Source organism: Neopsephotus bourkii, unplaced genomic scaffold (assembly GCF_033783945.1).
Source record: "Neopsephotus bourkii isolate Nb327-2 ecotype Australia unplaced genomic scaffold, CSIRO-AGI_Nbou_v1 NB_1638, whole genome shotgun sequence".
Taxonomy (NCBI): Eukaryota; Metazoa; Chordata; class Aves; order Psittaciformes; family Psittacidae; genus Neopsephotus; species Neopsephotus bourkii.
In genome coordinates, this window is record NW_026902113.1 from 8,321,757 (window position 1) to 8,346,465 (window position 24,709).

The 24,709-nt window shown below is 37.2% G+C and overlaps 1 protein-coding gene across 1 annotated transcript in view; it reads right to left on the reverse strand.

Annotated features, from left to right (window-relative positions):
• MIPEP (mitochondrial intermediate peptidase) overlaps positions 1–24,709 on the reverse strand; it is a 71,717-nt gene that overhangs the window by 35,092 nt on the left and 11,916 nt on the right. The window contains exons 7-14 of the mRNA XM_061374436.1: positions 23,292–23,448; positions 22,839–22,887; positions 22,132–22,192; positions 21,440–21,492; positions 6,731–6,884; positions 5,683–5,760; positions 4,195–4,399; positions 1,401–1,510 (exon numbers count right to left, since the gene is read on the reverse strand). Coding sequence (XP_061230420.1) covers positions 1,401–1,510; positions 4,195–4,399; positions 5,683–5,760; positions 6,731–6,884; positions 21,440–21,492; positions 22,132–22,192; positions 22,839–22,887; positions 23,292–23,448 — 867 coding nt within the window. The remainder of the gene's footprint in view (positions 1–1,400; positions 1,511–4,194; positions 4,400–5,682; positions 5,761–6,730; positions 6,885–21,439; positions 21,493–22,131; positions 22,193–22,838; positions 22,888–23,291; positions 23,449–24,709) is intronic.

The following is a 24,709-nucleotide window of genomic DNA, read 5'->3' on the forward strand; positions in this document are numbered from 1 at the left end:
TGGAAATGCCAGATGGAACACAGAGTCTGCTTCTTAGCTTTTGCAACTAAACATGGTTAAGTCATTTTGAAAATACAGTGCCATAAATATGTTCCACAAATCTCTTCAAATGTTTTAGTGAAGCTCATTCTCTGAACTCCTGTGCAATCAGTTAACTCCACAATGTTTAAACACTAACATGAACTTTACAGGGAACACTAGAAAGCAGTATTTCAGTAAGTGGACTCAAACATAAATGAGGAACACTCCTAAACACAGTACTTTCAACTCCCAGGTTTGGAGGAGACTTTCTTTGTGCAACCAATTCTGCAGAAATTATTGTCATGTAAAAAAACAAAAAAACCCCAACCAAACCAACAAAGCTGACTTAGAGAGTAAATTTCTCAGACAATATCTATTAAAATAAAAGTTAAACAAGGTATTTTTTTAAGCGTTCAATGGAAGCAAATGTAATTCCACTTCCGTAATACTGAAATATATTGAGCGCTTAGTACTGGATAAAATGCTTCAACAAAGTATAACACTACACAACTTAAGAGGTTTTCTAGATTTTGCATTGACAGGTAGTCTAGTCTTCAGCCATTACATTTAAGTATGCTGAAACTTGCCTCAGTCAAAAGCACTTGGAAAAAAATCTTTGGTTATTATTTACTGGTTTGTATTTTTTAAATAGCTGTACAAATACGAATCACGTATTGCTGACACACGTTAACCACTGAAAGTCACCTTGTTCAAAAGAGCATTGTTTTTCCCAGAGAAAGTAGATTCTTGCAGTAGAATGGCATAGAACAGCTTTAGTAAAAAAGGGATCAGAATTTTAATCCAGAGATTCATAACTGCCAGAATATAAGTAATCTTAATTAATCCTAAATAACGCAGTACACTTTTCATCAGAAAATACTTCAATCACTACTCTAACACTGTGCTAAAAATGTGAGGTTTTAAACCCTGCAGAGGATTTTAATTTATTTCCATGATTTTGTACCCAAGCTTTATTTACAGGCAGAGTTTATACAGTTCAATGATGAATCACTGTTTTTGTCAAAAATTACCTGTAATTTAAAAACTCTGCATAACTTGATTCACACAGAAGTTCACCTGCTACACTCAGTTTGTGTAGTATAGGACCTACACAACAACCTTTGTAGGAAAAAAAAGGTTGAAAATTTAAAAAATGTAATTGGAACCTTGTATACAAGGATCTTCTATTCTTTTACAGACTAGGTTTATCTCTTCTGCAGTAATAACAACTTTTTTTCTGAATAACTGAAGTTATAGTATTAAGATTCATTGCTTATTTCTCCTTTAAACATTATTAACAAATAACACATGAATATATGATTCTTTCCCTGAATACATTAATTCCTATTTTCAATATTTTGCATATTAATTTTCCTTACCTGTCCCGTTTTATAATGCCTTGCAAATTGGTTAACCACTCGATAGTCATTTGCAAAGTACTCCATTAGAATTGAGGGAACTTCAGCAAAATCAGTAGCACATCTGGTTCCTAGAGGTAGAATAATTGTACACATTAGCATTTGCTATTTTCATTAACACAAATAGTTAACTCTTTCTAAAAGTTTTTGCAACTTTCAGTTTGGACTTTTGGTGAACTTTAATGTTCTTTCATTTATTAAGTCAATATTTTATTTCTATAGCAATTGTACATATTGCCAAAAAAACTTCATTATAATCCTACACATTTTACTATAAATCACAAAGTAAAACAAAATATTTGAACAGCTGGGTGAGGCACCTTATAAAGCTCTGGATCACACCCCTTTTAAACTAAACCAGACTGTAGCCAAACTGGCCCTACATGAAACGCCAAATATATTTAAGTGTCTTAAACCTAAATCAAACTACAGTGTAAATAAAACCCTGCCTTAATCCCATTCACAGTTACAATTTTCACCTTCCATCTGTTTGCTGAGCTTACTTATGCTTTATATTAACCTCACTATATAATACCAAGTCATTCATCCAAGGAACACTCTTGCATATTGAAGATGTTCTAAGTGCAATAATAGTATCTTAACAGTTAGTAGTTTCAAAAAGCACTTTCCCAAAACCCCTGGAAGTTATTAAGAAGCAGCACATCAAAGCTGCATGTCAATTTCTATATTAACGTTAGGGATGTATAAAGCTGTTGCTTTAATAACACTGACCATGGATCACCTCTGTCCCTGTCTGCTAGAGACAATGTCAACATTCTAAACTAGTCTTAAATGTAAGTATGTCTTTTGTTCCTACTATTCTTTCTTTAAGAGTCCTTTTTTTAATCCCTTCTTTGAGCTTTATAAATCTTTCTAATTTCTAATCTGAATTTGTAACCTGTTTATATTCTTTTCAGACCAACATTGCTCTTCAAGGCCCTACTAGCAGCAGAATGGGCACTTGAATATTTGTGAATGTTAATCAGAGAAGAGAGGCAGGGAAGAGCAGAAAAGACTTGAAACATTCAGTGCACCTCAACCAGAATATAGTTTTTTTTGTTCTTATGAGAACAGATGGTCCCTAACAGACATCCCTGGGGCAAGCCATTTGACTGTCACACATTCCAAATCCTGAAAACAAAAAAGGTTTTCTGCAGAAACAATCCAACTGACCTCCAACGCTGCTTTTGCAGTGCTAGATCTGGAGTGAAATCCCCTAGGACTCAGGACTGCCTGGAGCTAAGGCAACATTGAAACCATATCCAGGGACTCATGGAAAGTCTGAGCCTGAAAATCAGCCATTTCCTGCCCCTTCAAGACTCTGACATGCAGACCTATGAGATTCATCACAAGAGAGCTCTACCAAACATACAAGGTGGTCAATATAAGCAAAGCCATATCAATGAAAGGGGTGGAGGACAGCACTTAACAGTCTCAAGTATACAGAGCTTATACTGAAAAAGCATATACAGTGTTAATTTGTTTTAACAATGTCCAGCAGTAACACACTTGAAACCAGCTCAGTCTATTTTAATTTTAACGGGAAGCCTTGAGAAAGAATATCTTGACACTGGGTGAGACGTATCTGTTGATAACACATAACTCTACCATAGATTCCCCTTTCTATCAAAAGCATAATATAAAAATGGTAAAACATTAAAAAAAAAAAAACCTTCAGACAGAGAAGCTACAATTTTATCTATTTGGTTGTGGGGTTTTTTTAATAAGTATCTACTGCAAATGGGATTTGTGGATATGTGGATGCCCCCTACCTGGAAGCGTTCAAGGCCAGGCTGGATGGGGCTTTGAGCATTCTGGTCTACTGGAAGGTGTTCCTGCCCATGGCAGGGGGGTTGGAACTGGATGTTCTTTAAGGTCCCTCCTAACCCAAAGCAGTCTATGATTCTGTGATTTCTAGCAGACGATTACAGATGATGATATAGGAAGCTGTCTGCAGGTAAGAAAAGTGGCATGCCAAGAAGCTTTAGCCGAGCACATCTTTGACCCATTTGCCACAGCAGCCTGCAAGCTGTCAGCCAGTACACTCACTGCCACTGCTTAAGAAGAGGGTCTAAATGAAAAAAGACAATATTCCTTTCTTGTGCATCCACTAAGCTGTGATTGCATATTCATTCCTGTTCATTTATGTAAGATAAAAAGGCCTCCAGTTAATCATGCCTGCAATTACAACATGATTTTATCAACTTTGCTTTAATCAGAATTACCTAGAAAAAGCCTGGCTTTACAGATTTTCCATTGTCAGTATATGCTCTTTACAAAAAATTATTTGCTGATTTTCTTAATTCAATTTCCTAAGTCATTTCCAACCCATGATTCATTGTGCTTTTACACGAGGTGAAAGTTTAGCTGAATTTATTTTAAATACTTCAATTATTCCATTATTATAACTCCACGTAAAGCAAGCTTGCCAGAGTGGATACGCTACTAGAACAAAGATCAGCAGTACAGAAAGGAAAGATATAATTGTCTCATTCGTATTAGGCGATGAAGAATATTCAAGTGTTATCTCCTTGGCATTTAGATAAAATCTGGGGATCTGATATTGTACTTTCAAGTCATCAAAGTAGTATAAGTATCAACATGACTCAATCATTTTTCTTTCACACTTTGTTTTTCTTGTTTTTTTTTCTTTTTCCCCTTTTTTTTTTTTAGTTTACGCCTTTCTTCTAGAAATTATATATTTAACTGAAACAAAAGACATACAAGAAAACACTATTCTAACTAACTCTCTTACCAGTAACATGTTGGTACCGAGTTCTTCCCAGCATAGAATGCATAGCATGTCCCATTTCATGGAAGAGATTCTCCATCATGCCAGGACTTAGTAGCGTTGGTGTGCCCCTTGCTGAACAGGGCAGGCTAAGCATAAGAACAACTACAGGCAGCTGGTACTCTCCATTTTCCTTTAACCTGCCTCCACGGACTGTAAAGTGACAATCCTTTTCAAGAGGAAAGCAAAGCAGCTAATGTCATTACATCAATGATATTAAAGCAGTAATGAAATTATTAAACTATTAAATTAAACCTAAACCCATTGAGTTACACAAGCAAAATTCAATGATCAACAGTGTTGTTCAATAGCAGCACGCTGTTTTGCCATCTTTATTATGTGCTTCATATTCATTTGAAAACTACCTTATTCCATAAAGACTGTTTTGTATTTTTTTTAGAAAATAAAATTTATTTTTGTTTAATTATCAAAACCTCTTTTTTTCCCTAAAAAATACGACTAGCTCAAAGAAATTTACTGATGTATCTAAACCATAATTTTTAGATTGTTCTCTCATTTTTCAGCAGTAACTTCTTTACAAAAATATACTACACAGCACTCCTAGTATATTGTGAAATATTAGTAAAACAAAGTAATACATTAAACTAATAAAAATTTAAGGTTTGTCTACTTATCACCTCAGTAAAGGTGTTCATTTGCAAATGTTTATACAGAGTGAAATACTTGTATACTGACACTAGACAGCATGAGCGGGTGAGCCACAAGAGTTGGAGTCATCTACAGTTTTACATTAAGTTTTGAATAAAAATTAGTTGTCATTATGAGCTTTCACCTTTAGAGAGTATTAAAAATTCAGACTGTTTTTACTTGCAAGTAGTTGACCCCTATAGGGATGATGGGGAGGGACTCTTCATTAGGGACTGTAGTGATAGGACAAGGGGTAATGGGTTAAAACTTAAACAGGGGAAGTTTAGATTGGATATAAGGAGGAAATTCTTTCCTGTGAGGGTGGTGAGGCACTGGAAAAGGTTGTCCAGGGAGGTTGCGAATGCTTCATCCCTGGTAGTGTTCAAGGCAAGGTTGGATAACGCCTTGGGTAATATGGTTTAGTGTGAGGTGTCCCTGCCCATGGCAGGGGGGTTGGAACTTGATGATCTTAAGGTCCTTTCCAACCCTAACTATTCTACGATTCTATGACCAGAAAATACATGTTTAGAATCTACGATTTTTCTAAACAGATTTCTATGACATTTCACAGCATTCTGTAGAACAAAGACTCTGAGTTCAGTCTATCAGGTGAGGTTTCTTCAAAATGGAAGGTTACTCAAAAAATTTTACCTAAAACTATATTTTAAGTTACAGGCTTTCATTGTTTAAATTTGATTTCTTTTAAATCAAGGTACCTTCTGCTAAACTTAGATTACAAATGGTCCTAATACTACAGTCATTACTCAAATAACACTCACTCTGGACTCAGATAGTAAATGTTACCTGATGTGGTTTATCAGGTCGCTGAAAGAAGTCACAATAGATATATCCTAGCAAACCTTCCGTTTCATGAACAACAGCCTGAAGAAATAAAGCATCATTTCCACAGTGAACACACTGATACGATGTGTAAATTGATAGCACAGTATTCTAATCCAAAGCTATATAATGCAGAAATGACAAATAAAACTAAGAATAATTTAATGTGAAATTTGTTGGTAATTATATTTGGGAAAAAAAATTATATTTAAGATCCACAACTTGCCCCTCAAACTACAATCATTTCTGCATTTCATTCAGAACTACTCACAGATTAGTCTTAAAAGCAATGCTGTCTGTAGCCCCTAAATGACTTTAGAGAAGCTAACATCATCAGAAGCTGATTTACCATAGAAATAAAATAGTAAGAATAAGGAGTGCTTATAAATTGACCAACAGGATATAAAGAACAGCATCTCTTGCTGGAGGTGGAAGAGGAGTGAAGAAGATCTGGAAATGAATACATGGAAGGAAGACAACTGAGGAACCTGGGAACATGATGAGTAAATTATTGCTCAAGTTTTCACTTCCACCCTCCTTTAAGAAAAGGGAAAAAAAAAAGAAAAAAAAAGACATAAAAACAGTTCTCAAAGTGAAAATGACATACAGAATTAAAAAAGAAATGAGGCAAACACATGACTGCTAGAATAGGTACCTACAGCATTCTGGTTGTCTACAGTCATCTACAAATTAAAACTAAAAAACTAACATAGCTGATTCATGACAGCTTCAATGCTAAGCAATCATCTCCAAACAGAGAAACCGCTTCTGATTCAGTAACCCTTCACACAAACACATATTATAAAGACCATAAAATAGCAGCATACAAAAGGCATTTAAGAGAGTATAAAGCCCTTGCGGTCTAACTTGATCTGAAATTAGATAAGTAGTCTGTGCTTTTGATAGGTACTCAAGTAATTAAAAACCAAAATCTGATTCAAAGCTTAGAGGAACACACCATCTTGCCCAAACTTCCTTTGTTGGTTCAGATGCTGGGAACAAGAATACTTACCAACTTTCGAACATCTTCAGACCAAACCTCTCCTCTTTGTGTTTGTTCAGCATAAAGGGAAATTCCTAGAAGCTGACTGAACAGTGAGTTCAAACCTTCCATGCATGCCCCAAGTGAGAAAAATGGACAGTACAAGCCAGGATCAATGTTGTACCTAAGGAAATACAAGAATTCCAAATCAGTCAGTTGAGCTACATAAACTACAGCATTCACCTCCAAGTTACAGCATGTGACAAAATACACACATAAGCCTTAAGACCCTTATTGAGCATGTTTGGCTTTATTTTTCAAATCATGAAACTAAGTCAAAGACTAGTTATGGTGGAGTGCTTCACAGTAACTCATTTTTTCTTATATTCAAATTTGGATACCAAATTCATCAGATGTTGACTATGATTTTCAGAGATGCGGAGAACACGTAGCTCAAACAGAACATGACAACACCATGGGTGGCCAGGTTGTGGCTTTTGATCCACAAGAAGCCACTGGCACTCAAGTGCCATTCCCATGCCAAGGCTGTGCCGCATGATTAATGAGAAAATGGAGCTGCCTTTGGCTGTGGTGTAATCCAAATCCTCAGCTAGGGCAGGAAACCAACCAGTAATCACTGCTGACACTGCAGTCTTGTCTGTCACTGGAGCAACAGAAACACCAAGGAGACACAATCACATCCCACACACAAATCACACCTCAAGCTCTGGGGACTCTCTGAAACACGTAGAAAGTACCTTAAAGCTTTGAGTCATGTGAAAATTTTAGTATGCAGAGTGGATTTCAGACATGATTGCCCCAGCCTGACATCAAACAGCTAAGTATGTTCAAGACACTGCAGCACAGAAGACATACATGGTGAGAAAGACATACATCATGCATCTGCATGCACACACAAACTGAGAATGAACAAAAAGCAATTATAAAAGTAGTTTAGTGATTTATGCAGCCTATACTTGGGCTCAAACTTCCTGAGACTCCAACCCTAAAAAGGGCATCAAGCAGACTTACACCTTCAACAAGCTCCTTAGGACCACGACTCCTTGGAGACAACAGCAAAATCAGAACTGGAATGTGCTTGTAGTTGTGCATGCACCTCAAATAGTAAAAATGTTCTTGCCCCCTTCATTTCACATACAAAGTCCAAGCGCTCTTTATACCATTTTTTCAGGTCTCCACGTAAAGACTGTCCAACTCTAAAGAATCACAGTCCCTGCCTTCTATCTTCTTTCATGCTCTTGTGCTTTTGCTTCTTTATGAAACAGAAACCAGTCACTGAAATTAAACACTCACCAGTTAGACTACAATACCTGAACACCAAAGATGAGAACTATGCTATTTTTAAGCCTATGATCAAAAGGCTCAGAGGGACCAACTGTGAAAGAGCAAGCTAGTCTCTATCCACTTACCTACCCTTCCTAAAACCAAAGCCCACTGGGTATACTGCATTTACCAATATGCTGCTTACAACTGCAGCTACAATTCACTATCCAGCTCCGCTGCACGGCGATGCACAGCAGGGTGGCATATTACTTGTTCTTGAGTATGCTACTGTATTTTGTTCTATTTTTCTAGTATATTTTATAATACCTTTATCATATTCTAGCAACATTTTGCAACTACCATAGCAACATCTGTGAAAAATACAGATATGCTAAGTTACAGAAATTTGCTTATTTTCACACTACAAATGCAAGAAGCTAAAGACAATGTATTCCCTTTTTAATTCTACTAGAACACAGCAATAAAGCGGATACTGCCTCTACTATACTGACATAATTGCTTCAAGATGTGTAGTAACACTTAAATTCACTGCAGACTGCAATACACACATTTTCCTTCTCACTCAAAAAGGGTCTTCACACCAAAAGAACAAAAATAGCCATGATACAAATCACTTTAGATCAAGTTAGATAAAAAGGCTGGATGCAAGAGAAGAGATGGAAGGAAGAAGAAAGAAGAGACTAGTTAGTTTCCATATAATCAGTTACAGAAATTTGGAGTATGATAGACACTGCTTTACCCCTGGAACCCTCCCAGAAGTACAGAATTACAGCATATGTGTTGAATATCCTGAGAGTTTTAAGCAAGTAACTCCTAGGAACTGCAACTCCTTCAAAAGTGGCACTTCTTGAAAAGCTATTGTAGGTGAATCTCAGATGTCTCCAGACTTTTCCAGTACCAACCTGTGATCACCTTCTGCTGGTATTGTTACCATAAAAACTTAAACCCACCACTAAGTGCTTCAGCCCTGATTCTGCTCTGAAGCCTTCCCTGCATGCAGACTACAAGACCTGGTAAATGACCTTTTTATTAAAAGGAAAAATAACACCTTTTAGTCATAGCAACCTCTGTAATAGTTTAGAACTGTTTTTTGACACATCACTAAAATTTTACACCGTCATCCTACATACTACCATAAATACTAGGCTGAGTTTCTCATTTCTAATTCAAACAACTGTTCCTTTAACTAAGGACTGACTGTAAATGTCCACTATAAAAGTAGTGCCTCAGTGATGATGATGGCTTGACTTCACGAACAAATATTTGGGATGGGCTTTACCCACGCTTACTATAAGTGTGCTGATGACTAAAAAGGCCATGGAAAGCAGGATTTCTCCATATACACCCCTCCAATTGGGGAGACAACAATTTTCCTTGTTTTTAAAATTACAACACTTATTTCAAAACACATTAAGGATGAAACAGTAAAAAAATAACACAGAAAAAAGCCCAAAATTATACAGCACTTTTTGTCTTAATGGAGCATTAAGCTGAGTAGTAACCTAGAGCTAGGTCTCCTCAGAGCCAATTCAGATGAGCAGTATTTATTAGTTCTGGCTCTGCCGTGATCCTGCTTGTCTCACACTGGTTTTTGCAGAGCCACTCAAATTTACCATACCTTGGAATGATTTCTTAATCCAGGTAAAGCATGAAGCCCACCTACAACACTATCTCAGAACAAGTGGATTAATACAGACATGCTCAAGTGGTTTCATATGGTAGTTGCATCAGAGCTCTTTGCAGGGTTTTTTGCAAGCTCATTTCAGTCAGCCCTGCCAGTGCTATGCTGACCATATGCAAAGCTCATCTAGTACCTTCACATCTTCTTCCCCCTAGACATTCAATATCATCCAGGGTTTCTTTGCCATTTGCTCCCTATCAACTAGGAGAAAAGAGCTGATTGTACGAGATATTTTGAGAAAGAATACATATGATTCAATACTATAAACACACAACTTCAGTAAATGAAAATTTAACTCCAATCATAGCAACCCATCAGATTTTCACAGGTGCAGGAAATGAAAATATGCAACTCCTACCAGTGAAGAAAAGAGAATATGAAAATTGTAAGAAAGTCAAAAACAGCACCCTTGAAAACACTTAATGGAATTAAATCACGTTTACACAGGAAGCAAGAAAACTATTTTAGGTGCGGTATCAAGAGAGACCAGACAGCTCAAAATTTTCTGCAGAGCAGAACAGTTTTCTGATAGACCTTTTTTCAGATATTCCTGGAAACCATTTCCAAGCACATGAAAGACAAGAAAGTCATCAGGAATAGTCAGCATGGATTCACAAAGAACAAGTCATGCTTAACCAACTTGATAAAACCTCTATGATGGCCTGGTAGACAAGGGCAAAGCACTGCACATCATCTACCTGTACTTCAGTAAGGCCTTCAACACTGTCTCTTGTAAGATACTCAGAGAAAAGCTGCTGATGTATGGGCTGGATTAGCAGATAGGGAGGTGCACTGAAGTCTGGCTGAATGGCCAGGACTGGAAAGAGGCGACCACAAAGTGTATTTGGAGGCCAGTGACTAGCAGTGTACTCTGGGGGACCAGTCCTGGGCGCAAAGAGCATGGAGCAGGCTCTTGTCAGTGGTTCCCAGAGACAGAATCAGAGGCAATGGGCACAAACTGAAACACAAGAAGCTCCGTCTGAACATCAGGGAACACTTTTTCCCTGTGATGGTGACCAAGTACTGGCACAGACAGCCCAGAGAGGTTGTAGAGTCTCCATCTTTGGAGATCCTCAGAAGTCACCTGGGCACCCAGGTCTAGGTGGCTGTGCTTGAGCAGAGGGCTTGGACTTGACAATCTGAAGAGGTCCTCCCAGCCTCAACTATCCTGTGATCTGTGAGGATGTCGTACAGAGCCAAGGACTAACACCACACAGATGCAGCATGAGACAGATTCCAGTTTTATCGGAGGACATTTCATTCTAACTGCAAAGGATTACCACACTCAGTTGAAATACTGGATTAACATGTTTGCTGGGGGGTGGAGGGAAGAACTCTGAAACTACTTCATGATTCATACAATACAAGCAAGGGAAAGCAGTGATATTTCTTGACAGGTAGAAGAGCTGACATTAATGTATTACAGACAGAATATAAGTGCCTATTTCTTCCTCATTCTCAGCACTCTGTGAACATGTGCATTGCCTCCATGAACCTACTCCATGATGAAGAGGATGGGGACAAGGATTTCTGATAAGTATTTTGTAATACACTGTCACACTGTCCAAAGTGGGGGGGGGAGGAAGCAGTCTACCAGTCTGTAATAGCTTTATCTTTTGGAAAAACATGATACTTATCCACCCACATATGAAAATAGCAGTTACAGACCATACTGGATCCATGACAGTCTCCCCAGGGGAACTAGTCCCCCGGCCTGGTGGAAGATGTCACAATCTTAGACATTCTGAGTACAATGAGGCCCTGATTAAACAACCATTTTAATAACTACACAAAGTTAATGTTGGCCACTTCTGGTAGAACACTGTCAGGATCAAGCCTCTCCCACATTAAATGAACAATGTGTGTTAATACTCCTCTCGCCAGCAGAAAAATAACAAAAAAGTTTTGAAACCAAACTTTTTATGCAGAACACATACATATACACAAAAGTTTCTAGTTAGGATCTCACTTATTTCTCTATTTTTGCCTTGCTTATTACACCAGTGTACAAAGATTGAAGATGAAGATAATGAAAAAATCCTTAAATAGCACTCATGTCTTATGACACAAGACTGATACTTAAATTACTTTTTGACTAACCTGACATCAATCAGTGGTGATTATTACACCATATACAGCAACCACTTTGTTTGTTTGCTAGCCACTGCAATATCATATAAGTTATGGAGAAAGTGGTTAAAATACCATAATATAAAGCAGTTTTCAAAATCAATTATGATAACCAATAACACACTTTAAAATAAGTACTGGATACTGAAAAAAACCCCACTGCTCCAGGAAGTGGACAGTACATCTTCAAAAATCTTTCTCTAATAGCAGTCTATGCCCACTAAGCAGTAATCATTCCAGGCACCAAACCACAGATTTAATTCACAAGTTTTGGATTTGATCCTACCTTATACATGAGCTCTCTTTTCACAAATCAAGTAAGCCCAACAATCATCGAAGAAAGCCTAACCTAAAAATTGCACTGATTCCAGGAAAACTTTCTTTGAGCTTATTTAGGAATAGAAATTAGCCAAAACCTCAGCTATCTGAAGTTGATGTCCTCTAACAAAAAAAAAAAATCAACCCCTGAAATTATTATTAATAGATGATCTCGCCTTTCAGTGACAAAAGCAAGCATATAAAACTCACCCTTTTCTGCACCCCCACCTTCAAAAATTAATGCTACTCACTGCAGAATGAAAGGTGTGTAACACTAGATAAGATTAGAGGGCAATGAGGAAAACGGAAGAAACTAATTTAAAAGACTTGAATCTTTCCCAAAACAAAAGAAAAAGATATATACTCAGTGAGCAGTACAGGAAATCCTACAATCTCTACTAGATCTGTAAAACCAAAGTCTAGTTGGAGGGTGTGGGTGGAAACTATTTGGAAGTTTACACACAAACTACATGCTCCCTTATTGAAGATTCTTGCTTGATTACAGGCACTCAAACGGTAGCAGCTATTGGCAACTTCATTGTTTCCAGATGGAAAGAAAAAATTTAAAAAAGCATCTGTTTGCTAGCAAATGATGACCAAAACTCAGTTATTCACGGCTTCATCACCTTAGTGAAACCAAGAACACATTTCCCAGGCACAGTATTTTAGTGTCCAAATTCCTGCTAAGCTAAACCACCATGGCACAACTTCTCGGTAGCAATGGGGACTGCAATTGTGACAGCAAGTCAAACTTCTCTTCCCTCAGCCCTCTGAATGAAATTTCTAATGCTGTTCAAGGGTCTCTGGTTGTATCGTCAAAACACTCTCTGACCTGGGCCAGATTATCTAAAAGACCACATAAAACTCCAAGATGATGACTTCTACCAGTACACTCCCTTAGCACTTTAAACTGCCCTGTAACAAAAACAGACCGTGCATGTGGAGGATGCAGAGCCAGCCTTTCTGAGGGCTGATCCAAGACTGCAAAATTAATTCCTCCTGAAGCTAAAGGGAAAACTCAAAGTTCACCATCTTCTGGCCAGGTGTATGGTGTTTCTTTGATTTTTTTTTTTTCAAATGTGAAACCAAGTGTATTTGAAAATGCACACAAAAGCTTCCCAACCCTAACAAAACCAGGCAATTCCACTGCATATTATCTCTCTATCGATAGAATGAAAGGCAAAAACTTATATAATGGATTAACAAACAGTGACTGATTCCATTAAAACAAACAAACAAACAAACAAAAAACAACAAAGGAGCAGAGTTTCCATAGTACTACATCTTAGCCTGCCCCTGAAGTGCTCCCTAGTAAGAGCAAAGCAATCTTCGCAATCTACATGTTAATAGCTGTTGATGACTCTACTGTGCATGTAATTATTTTTATTATAGTACATGTCAAAGGTAGCAGCCATTCTACGACTCACTTTATGCATGATTTTCAAGCCGTTATCAACTGTTGGCTTGCACAGTTCTCTAGCTTTGTTCCTTCTATTTAAAACAAATAGTAGAAATTTCAAGTAAAACTGCAAGAAGCAGCTGCTTTAGCATGAGCACACTCTTCCAGGTCATTATTTGGCAAGCTGCCTCTACATTTATTCAGCCAAGTTACAATTTTTATCTCCAACAGGAAATGCATTCAAGTATTTTTGGGAAAAGAAATCAGAAAGGAAGTTATTACAGACCATACTGAACTACACTAACAGGAATCCTGCTACCAGTAAAATTTCTGCTAAGGGTTACTGCTACTAGCAAGAAAGGTTAATATTCTGGAGAGACAGTTAATCTGAGTTGGAAACCAACTGGGGCTCCATTTGGCAATAACAACTACAGAGAGGTGCCTGAAGACAGCTTTTCTTGTGTGCTGTGACTTGCAGCTTGTTTGCTGCCCCAGCTGAGCAGACAGGCAGAATTCAATGCACACGGCATTACTAATGTGACTAGCAGAACACAGTACTGCTGTCTCCAAAGCTGGCAAATACATGACAACACGATTACAGCACTTCTAAGGAAGAAAAAGGATTCAGGTCAGCTAAGCATGCCAGGGCAAGAATCAGAACATCCTGCCTGGGTACCCTTTCACTTCAAATATAAGTTCTGGGCCTCAGCAAGGTGATTCAGAGTGCTTCAAATAGGCACCTACAGTGCCTGTCACCAGAGAAAGGCAGACATAAATATATTGCACTCTCAGGCTTAGTAAGTTACCAACTAGACCTAACTACCAGAAGTCTTAAACTTAGCTATGAGCTCTGGCTCCTCTCTGAAACTTAGGCTTCCCTGACTGGACTGCATGTTGTATACCTGATTCTCAAGAGGACGAACAGCACAGCCTTTCCTATGGGAAGATGCCTTTGATAATGCAGGCAAAGGAGATGGAAAAATGGTGGTCTGATAAATCACAAGAACTTTGCAGAGCACTGTATATTCCAATCAAAAAGATTTCTTACCATAGAACCTTTATTTCAGGGTATCTGGGGTCAAGAAAACTGATATGAATTGATTTTTGATACATGCAGTGCTACAAAATTACCCTTGAACTTGAGCACGTAAATTTTCTTAAGCCATTACATGAAACTCAAAGGATCTGAATGTACTTCTGGAAGAGCAGGAAAAGGAAATACCAAAATTTCTATCCGTTACAGACATAACACCAGAAAACACAATTATTAATAGAAAAGATGATTTCCTGAAGTCAAGAAAGCATTTTTACATGACTAGGTATTAAAAAACAAAACAGACTTTTAGTTTAGATGTAGGAAATATCATTTTACATTTATGTAAAGAAAAAGAAATAAAGGACACCAGTATATAAATTTCACTGAACAGATCAGTGCTAAACTTTCAAAAAATAATAGAAGTCACTTTTACTGTAATAATGAACCTTAAATTACTGTGTTCCTGTAGAACTGCATAAATCCTACAGTTAAATGTCCAAAACTGTGAAAGACTGAGAAGCACAAGAACAAACAAAAGAAGTTTGTTCTGCTTTCACTTTGCCTACAATGTATTCCAATCTTAATTCACACTGAGCATCTGATTTCAAGCACCAAAGCATTTGTATTTATAACAAAGCCCAGGAAAGAATGAAAAATTGTTTTTATGAGCTCAGAAATTTTACAAGCAGAAATCTTAGTACCATTCTAAAGAAAGTAGAAATATCAAAGAAAATAGTAGTTTCTTTGATGTAAATTCCTGCTTTATATTAAAGGATAAACTAAGTTAAAAAATCCAAACACCTTACTTTTACAGTATAGAGTCCAGCACTATTTTTAAAAGAAGTAATGTAGCCAAACCAATTTAAAAACCAATTTTAAAAAGAAGCTAACTGACACAATGAGGTTTGGTTATCCTTCAAGGGCAGCAGGCCTCAAACAAAAAGGTTGTGTCCCTGGGAAGAACAAAGATGCAGTATGTGATTAAAAATAATTATTTCTAAGCTTGTATGACTTCACTGGGTCTAAAGAAAATGCAGATTTCTAAAATCACTTTCACTTAAGCTGTATTATTTGGAAGGAAACTAAGAACGTTTTGTGCAGCATTACTTTCATCTATTAAGAATGCTTTTTATAAACTTGGACATTAGGGATATTTAAGTAAGGATCACTGTTCTTCAGAACATGAGTGTTCAGACTCTTAACAACTGCAAATTAGGCGGTTGGCAGGAATTTTTATCAGTGGCTGTAAGTCCCCCACATATCCTTGTTACCTTGTTGAAGTCCATGAAAATACAGCACACCAGGGTAAGTATCGCTTAATAAAACAGATTCTTGTCAAAAATTTCAAAGAAACTTGAAAAAAGTCTTGTTAGTGGAAGATAAAAGTCAGATGAACCCCTCAGGTTAACTTAGAGAGATCAAGACATGGAAAACCCCTTCCAATTTTCATTACATGCCAGACTATGAAATTTAATTCTTTACCTGAAGGGAGACTCTTAACCATGATTTATAGAGGACTTTGGATTTCTTAAATATAATAATAATAATAATGATAATAATAGAAAGCCTTTGTACTCTCATCAACCATAAACTAGCACCTGTATTTCATATTCCTCTTTCTGTTAATTGTACTTCATAGAATATTTTGGAGGAGGTCGGGGGTAATTCGGAACATTGGTTCCAAACACTGTACACAACTTTCAGATTTTAATTGTTTTCATATCAACAACAACTTCTTTGTCCTTCCACTGTTTTGAAGAATAAAAATAAAAAGGAATAGCCTTTCAGTAACTTTCAGATTTTCCTCCAAAACATTTAGTTCATTAGATTAGTGACTGGCAAGTTAAATGGACTTTTTGCACCTTAAGTTAAATCAACATTAGTTGATTTAATAAAAACATGCCTTCCCTTGCTTATAAACAGGTATTAAAGAAAGTTTTCCTTCTTTTTGAGCATTTGGGTTGAAAGATATCCTGGTTCTTTTTAAATTTTGCATTATTTTTCCACTTCAAATTTTAATTTGAACAGAGTGACAGTTTTCTCACATATTCCACAAAGGGTTTGGGCTATATTTCCATGTGGCTCCCAATAGAGAACACTTCCACAAAACTAAAAATCATTTAACAAAAAGCAGCCACAAACAAGTTTGTTTACAAGTAACTTGCAAACCTCAACATTCGTTGCAGCTTTTAGCAACTTGAGAAACATCCACTCATGTTTAGGTATCTTGGTATTGAACCTACCCCTCTGAAAGAACAAAAGGGCTACCCACTCTCCCCTGAAGCTGGCTGTGTGCAGTCCCTACAAGAACACAGATGAGTTATTCTTAATTCCTGCTCAGCTGGTAACCCCAAGATCCAAAATGCCTGCAGTTCCTGTGATAGCTTCTTTCCTACACAGCTGGAAAACAGCTTATTTTGGCACTCATTTGTTCGCTCCCAAGGCCACTCTTATTATTTCTGAAGTCTCAAAGAAAAAGACCAGCACAGAGTGCAATACCCTGCAAGCACATCCCAATTGCAAGTCGAATAAAATCTATGACATTCTGGCAGAAATCTCTAAGTGAATTATAGCCAGCAAAGTCAGCCCAGCCTGATAAGAACCAAAGGTTAGGCAAACAAGAGTCAACACCAAATATGCTCAGCTTACCACTGACAGTTCTCAAGAAGTTCTGTGCCTCTGTCAGAAGGGGCTTAAACACAATCCCACCTTCAAGGCAAGCAGTCGACCTCAAAAGGCCTCTTCTTGCATTCTGTTTTGTTTGTTGGGTTTTGGTGTGTTTCTTTTTAAGGAAGAAGTCAGAAAGGCTGCTACATCTTTGCAAGATCAGGGCCTTGAGAATTATTTATAACTGCAGCTGCACTCACTGAGAAGTAATGGGATTTAATTAATACTATGGTACTTGCCTGCACTAAAATTCAACTATTATTCTTGTAATATACATGTTAGACATCTTCTTACTTGTTAGAGGCTGAAGCATGTTCTAGCATTCACTGTTTTATTACCCTTAGCCTGCCAAAATTCTTGAGGTTCTCCTAATTACTCTATCTTCTTTTAAGGTACTACAACTATAAATTTCAGACTTTTGTCTTCACTTTCTCTTAGATGTACTTTTATAGAGACAACTATTCTCTCTGCCACTTCAACTATAGCTACAAAAGCATTAAACTGTCCTAAGTGTGGGTTTAAAGCCAGAGAGGCTACTTAACATAACTTAGAGGGGGAGGAAAGTAAACGATCCTGTTACCATCAATGAGAAACTTATACTTTTGAAGTAGGATCAAATTTCCACGGAAACGACTTGCTGAAAACTGACAGAAACAAAATTACTGTGGCTAAATCTACAGAAAGAAAATCGGAGGCTGTGAATTAAGTCTGGAGCTCCTCCTGCTGTTCAACTTACAAAACAGCAGAAACGATCAGTAATGACTGTAAGAAGCAGAGTGCAAATAAAGGCAACCTGCTATGACAACAAATGTCATTAAAATTCAGTAGTCCAAACGCATGTGAACATCCTACATACTTCAGAAGTATCCAGCTCTTAAAATAAATTATGAGGAATCTAATGAAGAATTTGCTTCCCTAATTATCTTCTAATACAGAATAAACATATTCAGAATATAAAATACATAAATATATTTAAAATATACAACATAGATATAAATAGATATAAAACAGACTCATCAAAAATGTCATGAGTTTCGGTATCACCTGGGGCAAACTGATGTAGCTGGTCAAAAGGTAAAGAACTAAAGAGGAAGTAAAAGATCACATCAGGATCACGTTGCCTAATGTTTGTTCTCAGCATTTCTGTTTGCAGGAAACAGTAAATCTTTTTCAATAAATACATCATCCCATCTAATATTTCTTGCACCCTTTAGTGGTGCATGTGCAACATATTAGAGCATTGCTAAATTACTGAATCAAAAACTTAAACCACTGTAGTCTTTATACCTAGGTTTGCGAAGATAATCTACATCTCACGCACTTGGCTATATCTAGGAAACTATGGTTCTGTAGTTCAGCTGGAGCAACAGTAATAACAGTAGTCCAAAGAAAAACCCAAAAGCATCATTTGCTTCCCATTCAACAAAAACATTTTACTAAGCAGAAAAAAATAAAAATTCCTAACAATACAGGAATCCACCACAGAAACTACTACTGAGTCTCAAAACATGACGGACAAAAATGTAAGCCATGCTCTGCTCACAGCATATTAGGGATTTCTGTAAAAGACAAAGCTTTTTTCTTCCAAACAAGAGAAACCTTTGAAGAACAAAATAATTCATCTACTAAATAAAGAATACTGAGAATGAGAGAAATGCATAATGGCTAAATATATCTTGTTTAAAAACATATTTTTAATATGATGATGTAAAAATACAAAATAAAATAGGGTACAATAATATTTTATTTCTTTTATAAATAAAATGAAACACCATACAACTAAAAGACCCAAACACACAAAACCAAAATAAACCCACAAAAAAACCAAGACAACCCCACTTTTATTTAGAGTCATAAGCTCCAAGATAACTAGCTCAAGAAGAGAGCAACAACAAACACCTATAAGTCAAAACTCTCACCAGAAGCTTTGTGACAGGTTTGTTTCTCATATTCCAGTTACAAAAGTATTGAACATACCATAGCATCCAAGGAGCATTCAAGAAAGCATGTGATCATACAGAGGTAAAAATGAACACAAGATAAAGGATAGCAGATTTACATTTACACAGGTAACAGTAAAACCAGCATGAGTTAAATAACTACTATATGGACAGAATAACTGTAAAGCACTGTTAAGTCACTGCAGATCAAGAACTCTTCCCAAAGAGAGACCACTATATAAACCACAAGAGAGTGAAACACCTAAGCCCTTTGGGTTTTAGCAGAACACTGCTGCACATGAAGAAGAGAAAAACTACTTTGCCTTCCATCTTGTAGCTGTTGTATACCTGCCAACAAAAATATACCCCTGCCCAAACTCGAGGGAGAAAAAGGTTGGGCCCCAGTCCTGCACTGAAGTCAGGGTGGTCCTAGGTAAGTTCAGGACATTCTCCACGCTGATCCAGCTGCCAAACCTGGTACCTGAATAAATAAAAAATAGCAAAGATACATTGCCAGTGCCTTGGCCTGTTTTACCTGTAGCTCTCCCTTCATAAAGCTGCCTTTCAATTTTTTAAATTAACTGAACTGCGTCTTTTACAAAGCTGCACAAGAAAAGGAAATATTTTTCTTCCTAATGCCAGGATGAGCAGAATAATCTATATGCGATCATCAGCAACTCAATTCCAATATGGTTAGCTTCATGAGACGGTCTAAGAAGAAAAATAAGACAGTATCAGAAGATACTCCTCCAGTAGAAGAAAGAAACACAGACCCTTCTACACCTAATGCTCTAAAACTCTGAAAACAGGGAAAGCAGAAATTATAGGAATTACAGAAAATAAACAGGATACACAGACAATAAATTTCATCATTTTACAGTAATAAAGTACAATGTACCAGAATTTAATTATGCTATTCTGAAGACACTATACAGGCAAGGTATAGGAGATCTGTAAGCTACAAGATTATTATGTTCAATGAGTATTACAGTGCTCTTCCACAGACTGCTAGTGACCACTGTTGGGATGGAATCTGGAGCTAGGTGGACCTTGACTTTCCTCCAGTATAACCACTACTTCGCTCACACATTCACAGAAGGGTATCTGCTACCTATTCAGTTTGAAACGAAAGCAGCCACTCCCAGGCCATGCCACAAAACAAGCAATCCATACATACACTATTGAGTGTTGCATGTTCCGACACTGGCTACCAGAAGCAGACCCAGCAGCTGGACATCCCTCTCCCTCCGCTGCACGGCAAGTTCTGTGCACCCAGGACACAAACACTGCTGCACATACATAGGTCAGTTCCCACCTGAGCACAAAGTAGCTTAAGACAAGGCCAATATTAGATCTACTGCTCATAAAACTACCGCCTCAGTAACAAAGTACAAGGAAGCAGCAGAACAGCCAGGCCAACTGCTGACAGGCCTTCCATGCTGTGTCTATACTGACATAGCCTTCTGACAGAGTAAACTACTACTTTCACCAGATACATCCAGTCTAACTTTGTTTAAAAAAACAAAAACAACAAAAAAAAACCCCACAGCCCTACAACTCTGCAGTGAAGGAAGATTTTTTTCTCCCCCTCTTGTAAAAAAGCACAACTTTAAATGATCTTTTCCGACACAAACCTAAAAGGTCACTGCTGCTGATCTAATAAAGGCAGCATGCAGGGCTCATATCTTTCACAGCTGGCACCTCATTACGTGCAAAGGTCTTGTGCACTGTTTAAATCTGTGTAGAGGATTTATTTCCCAGTCTTTCCAGAAGAGATGAGAATGAATGCTATCCATAAACAGTGAAGATCTACTCAAGAAGTTGCTATTTCAAGTCTGTAGAAGGGGATGACAGTTACATGTTCAGTAATAAGTACCTTATGGTTAAAATATGAAGAGGTGGACTGTGTTTAGTGATCAAAATTTATTTTTAAACATTACTTCATCTCAGCTAAGAGGTAGAAGCAAAACAAGTGTAAGGATTTGCTAACTGTTTTGAAACCATTTGATCCTCTTACATCTTCAAAGAAGGCCCATACTCCACTGTAAAACAACAAAGGAGCCAAAACCTTCTAAAGGCATTCCAGCAGTAACTGAGAAATATTACAAACAACTGGCCCACCAGACACCCTTTATTTTTTCAAACTGAAGTATATCTTCAAAGAAGGAAACCCTGTTTACATTGAGGACTTTCTTAATCCTTACTGCAAGGAATGAAATAAAGACACTCATTTACATTAGAATCACGAACATAAGGAGCTTACCTCTCAGCACGAAGGAGGCCACTGTAGTAAGGGTGATCCCACGGCATCAGCTTCTGAAAGAGAATTCCAGCTTGTAAGTACAATAATGGACAACAAGTGAACCCAAAGTAATAGTTTTGCTTTCTTTGAATATTTCTGCAGTTTCAGCAAGTCACAAAACTTTAAAACGTAATGGGAAACATTCAGTGCTAAAAACATAATCAGAAATAGCACCATAATTTTTTTTCCACATTTGCTTGAAGATGGTACGTTTTCCAATATATAATGGGACTTCATACCATATTTCAAGAAATACACTTAATTCAAATAGAAAGATAAAACTATTTATGTGCAGAATTAGAATACATACAATACAGTATGCAAACTGGACGTGCATCAAACCTGAATTACAGCCTTTATTTTTCAATTTAGTCAATTAATTCAAAATAAAGTAATATTCACTTTCACCACTTTATGTTTTGGTATCTCAGTATCATTTTGCATAAACCAACAGCTATCTTGCATCCAGTGCTTGGTTTTAATACAAACAGCAGCTAAGCAGTCAAAAAGCATTGGAAGACAGAAGCTTCTCTTTCTAACTACACTGTGTATTCTTCACTGAAATAGTTATTGTTTCTTCTAGAACAAGGTTAGCTTATACTATATATTTAAAATTAAATAAAACAGAAAACCATGCATAAAAATTAACTTACTGAATTCTGGGGGTTGAGCTTCATTTTCATCTTCGTCATAATTTCAAAATCTTTCTGAGTTCTGAAAAATATTTTTATGATGAAAGTTTTAATGAAAGATTTTTGGGCAATTGAATACAGCACATAATAATACTCTGTCTTACGAAAATACCCATCATCAGATACTGATAGTACTCTATAAAATGGCAGGCCCATATATACTACAGTAGAAGAACTTTCCCATTCCGTTTCTGTCATTCAATTACCTTTAAATCAAACTTCTCTTACTGTGCTGTACACGTCCAAAGCATTTTCTTTCTTAAAATACACCTTATTTATACATAGTGATGAAACTGTTTTGTGCTGTGTGGAACTAAAGGAGGCAAGAAGGATGAAGGGGGAAATTTCCTTATAGATTAAAATATATGGAGTTGTGCATATGGGGAAAAGACCAGAACAGACACTCATCAACACTTAAACTCAGTTGTCTTGTTTTCTGTTGCCTGCATTTCCCGGCATATCATTCATTGCATTTAGTGCTGGGCGTTCTCTAATCATAGATGCAAAATTTATTCTAAGTCAACAGCTCCCCTCAAAACTCTGAGAAAGTCTTGCTTTTTGCATCATCAGAGCATATAATAAGCAGCACTGATTTATTAGCGTACAAGTCCCTGTGTTCTTGAAATACAGCTTATGGTTAGAAAAATGCCTTAGTGACAAATACATACCTTTTGGACAACTGGTCAGAAAGCTTCTCTAGAAACTCTCTTACTGTCTCTAGAAGTAAAATAAGGTGAAAAAAATAAGAAAGTGATTTCTTCCCTTAAAAGATGTTAAGTTCACATCAAAACATTCCAAGCAAAACAAGCTCCCTTAGAACAACTACTCCTTTGACCACTGTGCCATCATTTCAAGAGAATTTAGTACCACATTTACTTTGCTACATGCTGAGATAATGGCAATTTTATAATTGAAGGAGTGAGCACTGATTCTGACAGAAACACTGGTTCTTACTCAGTGTGTACTGCCTTTCACATAATGCATGAGTATTGCATACAGCAAAAAGTAACAGCACTGAAGTACCATGTGTAAACTTAGCAAAAGAAACTAACAGCTTCTGATCTCAGACTTAACACAGTGCATTTGATTTCTCAGAATGCCCTTCCACACATTCCTTATACCTGGATTTTTGGCCATTGTTCCCTGAAGAGCCCTTTGGGCAAAGGTGTCGTACCCAACCAACTGCGCCAGACTGTTTCGGCTAGCAAGCAATTCTTCTAAACGTCTCAACTGCTCAGTGTTTGGGTGAAGAAAAATCTTGTAAGCAGCTTCTCTCACCTAATAAAGACAGAAATTAAAAGGTCACATTACTACATTGCAATTTTTAAGGGACACAAGTGATGAAAATGAAGTTTTACAATTCTCTGATCTGGCATTACAGCCGTATTTCACCGATATTACTGGGGAAAGGCCTAAAGCCTTTTAACAATTCTGACTGCCTGACAATTACAGCTCTCATAGCTATTAAAGATGGAATGAGGAAATGCAGTGAGACAACTTAACAGATCAGGACTGCCAATAAGGGTCCTGTTCATTGCCTCCCTCCTTCTGCCAACATCTGTGCTTCTCAGTCTACTCTGTCTTAACTCACTAAAACTTTTGAAAATAAACCCAAAAGAAAGTGAAATTGTTCTCTGCATGTCAGTTAAGATGGCTTTTGGAAGCATCTGATAAGAACCAGAGAGGGTCAGGGGAGAGGAAAAAAAGAAGAGAAAAGCCTTATTTCTTTTGAAGTAGAAAACTATTAGTCTGCCCATCTGACCACGGGCAATCAAGCCTTTCTGCTATTTCTGGTTTGTTTGGTAACATTTATAAGTCTCAGATAAAATAAATAAATAAAATTTAAAAATCACCTCAAGCCCCAGAAAGTTTGGTAGAATGCTTTTCATGTTTCACAAACCCATTGCAGATGATCTTTATTTTGTAAATATGAAACAGGCTAAAGAAATACAGCAACAACTTCTGCTTTCTCCATTTGAAATAAACTTCTCTCTTTGGAGAATATATTCAACAAGAATGCAGATCCTGGGTTTATAAAAAAACATGATTATAATAATTCACAAGTCATTTCATACCTGTTCTTTTCCAGCAGGCTTTTATTTTTTAAAAAAGGCAAATAAAGTAAGGGAGGCGATTCCCCTTCCTTGAACAAAGTTCAGCAGTGTGCCTTTGCAGCAAAGGCCAACAGCATAATGAGTCCTATTAGAGCCATCTGGTTCATGGATGTGACTGCTTCCCACTATTTGGTATTGTCCAGACTACATTTGTACAGACTAGATTTAGGTTATGCAGGACAAGGAAGACACTGGCATACTGGAGTGGATCTAGCATAGGAACACCAAAATGCTTAAGGGCTAGAGCATGTAACAGAATGGATGCTGAGAGTGCTGAATTTGTTCAGTCTAAAGGAGAAAAAGATCAAAGAAGATCTTAATTCCTCATCTACTCAGTAGTACAGCATGCAGTGCAGCAGTGAACATGCAGCCAGACTGTTATTGAAGCTGGAAAGCAAGAGGAGGAGATGTAATGGACACAAGCT